This window comes from Microtus ochrogaster, linkage group LG1, assembly GCF_000317375.1.
Source record: "Microtus ochrogaster isolate Prairie Vole_2 linkage group LG1, MicOch1.0, whole genome shotgun sequence".
Lineage (NCBI taxonomy): Eukaryota > Metazoa > Chordata > Mammalia > Rodentia > Cricetidae > Microtus > Microtus ochrogaster.
In genome coordinates, this window is record NC_022027.1 from 41,108,899 (window position 1) to 41,114,102 (window position 5,204).

General features: G+C 36.3%; 1 protein-coding gene across 6 annotated transcripts in view; it reads right to left on the reverse strand.

The window, feature by feature from the left end:
* Positions 1 to 5,204, reverse strand: part of LOC101990829 (UDP-glucuronosyltransferase 2A1) — a 22,888-nt gene that overhangs the window by 381 nt on the left and 17,303 nt on the right. For 3 of the 6 annotated variants that reach the window (XM_026785235.1, XM_013350871.1, XM_005359442.2), the window contains exons 2-5: positions 4,907 to 5,055; positions 3,114 to 3,245; positions 1,716 to 1,803; positions 972 to 1,191 (exon numbers count right to left, since the gene is read on the reverse strand). In XM_026785235.1, the coding sequence (XP_026641036.1) occupies positions 972 to 1,191; positions 1,716 to 1,803; positions 3,114 to 3,245; positions 4,907 to 5,055 (589 nt within the window). The remainder of the gene's footprint in view (positions 1 to 971; positions 1,192 to 1,715; positions 1,804 to 3,113; positions 3,246 to 4,906; positions 5,056 to 5,204) is intronic. The other 3 variants (XM_013350870.1, XM_005359441.2, XM_026785236.1) reach the window with 2 other exon arrangements.

Sequence of the window (5,204 nt, forward strand, 5' to 3'; positions counted from 1 at the left end):
AATTTTTTACACACAGTACCTAACAGTTTGACCTTTTCTCAAACAGGATCCAGAGTCAGGCAGGCCAGTTAGGGACACTATCTCAAAACAACAAACAAAACCAAAACCAAACCATATCAAGTACAGAACTCAGTATCTGTAACGTAACCTATGCTTTCCCTTGAAGTTTCTCAATAATTAGTGGAGAATTAATAAATTTCACTTGGGTTTGATCATAGGGTAAAGCTCCAGAGTCTCTTCATGGAAATGAGGAGAGTAATGTGGTTATCAAAAAATCTGGTGAACATTCTGTGGAGTTGAGCTGAAATGAATCATAAACTTTTCTGCTGTAATTTTTAATAAAATGAACCAAGTTATCAGCAATTAAAATATTTGTAATAGTGAGGTTGGATAGTGAAAGGTCAACATTTATGAGACACAATAGCTCATTCCAAGAATTACTGATATTTCTAAACTGCTGTTCCGTTCCTGAATTAAGAGTTTTAATACTGTTTGTGCAAATATAGAATACTCAGAATTAAATGTTGGCATTAATGTTAGATAACACCATGTTAATAGTTATGTATGCATGGCTAATGTTGAACACATTACCTTTTCCATTTTGTAGATACTGAATGGTTTATAATGCTTAACTTCTTATTTATAGTTCTATAAAATAAAAACTACATGAGAATACATGCTAGTATTATATTTGGAAGATATAGTGACTGAATTTTTTTTGTTTTGTTTTTGTTTTTTTTTTTTTTCGAGACAGGGTTTCTCTGTGGTTTTGGATTTTTAAAGTAGATTTATTTTCAAATTTTATGGTATAACCTCAGTAGTTGAAAATGAAACAAGCAGTGTTTACATTGTCCCTGGTTACTTTACACTAACCTAAATTCAAAATGTGTAATTTGTAGATACATTCCAAAATGACGGACAGTCCATCCATCAGACATTACAGACAGGGCTTTACGCTGTTCAACACTTACGATGGGTCATTAATGACTGTCCTCACAGCGTTGAGAAAATCTGCACTTGACATTGTGTTCATGTTCACCTCCACAGCTGATCCTTTGGCCTTCATGTGAGCAATGTTGTCAGGCTGATCAGCGAACATGGGAACTCCCACCATAGGGATCCCGTGGTAAATGGCCTCATAGATCCCATTTGTTCCACCATGAGTGATAAAAGCTCTGGTTTTGGGATGTCCTGTTTTGAGGACAATGGAAGGAGTGAGTTTAGATTTCAGGCTAATTAGTTAGCAAAAGTTCAGAAGTAGAAGGGATGAAGAGTTACACTATAAGGCAGCATTTTCTATAAATGTTGAGCATAGGAGACATTGCTACACCAGGAAATTACACTCCCAGAGAAAGGGGAAATTAACTCTTCTTCATTGTCTGGGAAGGTATTAATGAAGTGGTAACGTCTCGCATCTGGTGGAAGCTTGAAAACCAATGAGATTTTTAAGATATCCTTTAGGGCATGGGTACTCTGTGGACCTGTACAATTTACATCCACCGTAAATCTGGATGTGAAGTGTATTGTGCTCAACAGTGGAGTGTTTGATTTGTATGATGCTACCCTAGGGTCAATACCCAGTACTACCACAAAAGGAAAACTTGAAGTAATATGTAAAAATTTAAAATTATTGAATGTTGTCAACTTACTCAAAGCTAAGCAATTGCTTAATGTTTTTTTTAACTATAGAGATTTTTCTGGCCCCAGAGTCTCACCAAGAAGGTCATTTTGAGGAATCCAATCAAACAGCCTCGTATTGGATCCTAAAGTTGCTGGTATCTTTCCTTTGTATCGCCACAAAACCTGTGGAAGACAATGCTGTGATGATACAGGTAAAGACACACGTTGAAGGTATGCTAAGGCAGTGAGTTATTGGGAACAAGTAGTGTACATACTTTAGGTGATGTTTGAGAAGGGGGCTACTGATGTGGGCATTTGCAAACACTGAGATAGAGTAGGACAATGAACAACTAATGGCTTCTACTCCTGGTCTATTAAGCATAGATTAGTATTTTGAAATTTATTACTGAACTATCATTAGAAATAAATGAGTACACAAATAGATATATTTTAGTAAATCAGAATATGGAGTGCAAAGTATTAAAACAAATGCTTCCTGGTGAGTCACTTTAGCTTCTCATTTGGAGGCCAGTGTTTGTTTACTGTCAGCTTTTCTTCCTGTTTCCTTCATGTTTTTTCTTCCTCCTTTTCTTATTTTCCTTTCTTTTTTCTTCTTCTCTTTTCCCTATCTTACTCTATTACCATTTTATGTCTATCTCAATGCTAATACCATTCTTCCATTTTTTGTTTCATTTTTTTTGAGCGAGATGGCATGTTGACATGTCACTTTTTAAAAACTTATTTTTGGAATAATGAGGCAGGTTTTTAATTTCTAAACAAGAAAGAGAAAGAAACAAGTGTAGGCATAAAAGATAGAATTTTAAGATTCTTATCAGCATATTACCTTTATACAATCATATGAACACTAATCAGTACATGACTGATTATAGATTCTTACATGAATATGACTGAGTAGAGACTTGAGTTGAAGAATGAAAATGATAAATACTAAGGTTAACTGATTGCCATTAATTATTAAAATAATTATATTTTAAAATAATATTTGGATTTGGATTGCAGAATATTTGATTTAGAAAGAGTAATAGACTTGATGCTCTTACATGCAAAATGCCAAAATTTTCATATTGTCTTAACGGGATTCAAAAAGTTGGAGTATAGTTTTTAGCATGAATTGTTTCTGAAGGATGTATGCTCTCTTTCTTTTCAAAAGCATGCTGTTAAACCAAATTTCAAATATCCAGTGGCAGTCAGTCCAGCCCAAATAATTTTAGAAGTGGCCTAATGTTTTCTTCTCTATCCTATATATAGAAAATGACCATAGAAGTCTATATTTTCGCAATAACTATATAATAAGGCAGATGAACACATACAACATCATTTATATGTTCTAACCGTAATATTGAAAGCTGACACTAGTTGTGTTTAGTGGCTTAAAGATTTCAGCTTCAGATTTCCAGAAAACACCACTACCCATTGCACTCTCCCATCAGTCCAAAGAAGTTCTGGTCTCCAGAATCTGGGGCTGTACTGACCTTCTGAGGAATCTGGGCCAGGGCTGAGGCAATGAGACTGGCCTTTTCTTCTGTCAGGTTTTTCACCATCGACCCCAGGGAAAACACAACAATACCATGTTCACCTGAGCTCTGGACAAATTCTTCCATTTCCTGCAAACATAGTATCATTGAAATTGTGTAGATTCATTAGGTGAGATTTTGTTCATTTACAGTTCTATGTACAAAACATGGAACTCAAGGTCAAAGAAATTTTTAGGTTTGTCTTTCCCATATCATGTAAAATCAATAGTAACTGTATCAGGAAATGTTTCTGAAAAAAATTCATAAAGTATACACAAGGACCAATGGGACTCCAAATCACCCTAGAAGGGACCAGAAAATAGGGGCAGCTCCTCTCTTTTTAAGTTGACATGTAATTCACAAAGTTTAACTGAAAGAAAATACAAGGTTTGTTTACTTGAATGGACATAATTAAATCCAGAAAGCCAGGCTTTAGAATTATTATCATGCCTGATAAACCCTAAGAATCCTAATTCAATGATTATATAACTGCTATAACATTTGAATCTGTCTATCCATTTTCTTATTTTTACTTCATGTAGATGATTCTCAATATGCATCAAATGTTATTGGTTGATCAAACCATCAAATGTTATTGGTTGATCAAACCAAATGTTCTCTAACCATCACCTAAAATATCCCTTTCTCTTCTTAAGGAGATTATGCTAAAACCTAAACCATTTCATCATCATCATCATCAGTTCCTGAACATTCCATACCTGTCATTACTACACATGTCAGAGGCAATGACACTACAGGTCACCACCTTTTCTATTAAAGCTACAGGACTAAGGTATGAGGCCCTGCTTGATTATGAAGACTCTTCACACGTGCCTTCTCTTACTCATCGAGTCCTAAACAATTCATCAGGACTTTCTATGAACTGTTTCTCTAACAAACTGTTGGGGAAGGTTTCCCTGTTTACAGCTCTGTCTGGCACACAAGGAAGAGTTTAGCAGTCACATGGCAATCCACTCATAGTTAGACTTTTCCATTCCCCACTGCAGTATCCACACTATAGAAACACAGACATTTTAATTCATCCTTTATTTTCTTTTTTTTGGTTTGTTTCTTGGTGTAGGAGGTCATTCTGTTTATGTGTTTCTTTCATTGGTTGAATAAAGAAACCGCCTTGGCCTTTTGATAGGGCAGAGCTTAGGTAGACCGGGAAGACAGAACTGAATTCTGGGAGGAAGAAACCAGAGAGGGAGAAGCGCCATGGAGCTACCAGAATCAGACATGCCGAATCTGTCCCAGTAAGCCACAACCTTGTGGTGAACACAAATTTAATAGAAATGGGTTAAATAAAGATATGAGAGTTAGCTAATAACAGGATAGAGATAATGGGTCAGGCAGTGTTTAAATTAATACAGTTTCTGTGATTATTTCAGGGGTTAAGGTAGCTGGGTGGCTGGGACAACAAGGGCCCCTGCTCCCTAAAACAGTTTCTTTTTAAATTTTTGTTGAAAATCTATTCTTCTCTCATACAATTCATCCCTATCACAGTTTCTCTTCCCTTCACTCCTCCCAGCTCCCCACTGCTCCTCCTCCAGATCAAATCTAAGCTTAAATTCTCTAGTCCATATGACCCAATATAGTTCAAACAGAGCGACTGTGATGAGAGCAGTAAGTTCTCCTAACAGAATAGAGATACTCAGAAATGCATCTCTGCCATTAAAGCTGTTGACTTCAGAGAGAAAATCAACTATCATGTCATGCAGCTCCTAAGGTCTTACCCTTCATAGACCTACCTTGGGTAATGGCTTGGCAGGTTTGCAGTGCAGTCCTCCCACAAACTCAAAATTAGGTAAATATGGACGAGGGAATTCAAAGTCCCAATATGTTCGCATCAGCCAAATCTCAGCTTTCCCCATAGTCTCACATAATGTGGTGGGTCTCCCTGGAGAGTATACATAATATTGCATGGAGGAAATTTGCACTCAAGTTTACCAAGTAAAAATGTATCCTACATTTTCTTACCAGCTATTGGGAAGAAAACTTGGGTCTTCTGGGATGCTTATCATACCACTCTTGGGAATATACCCAAGA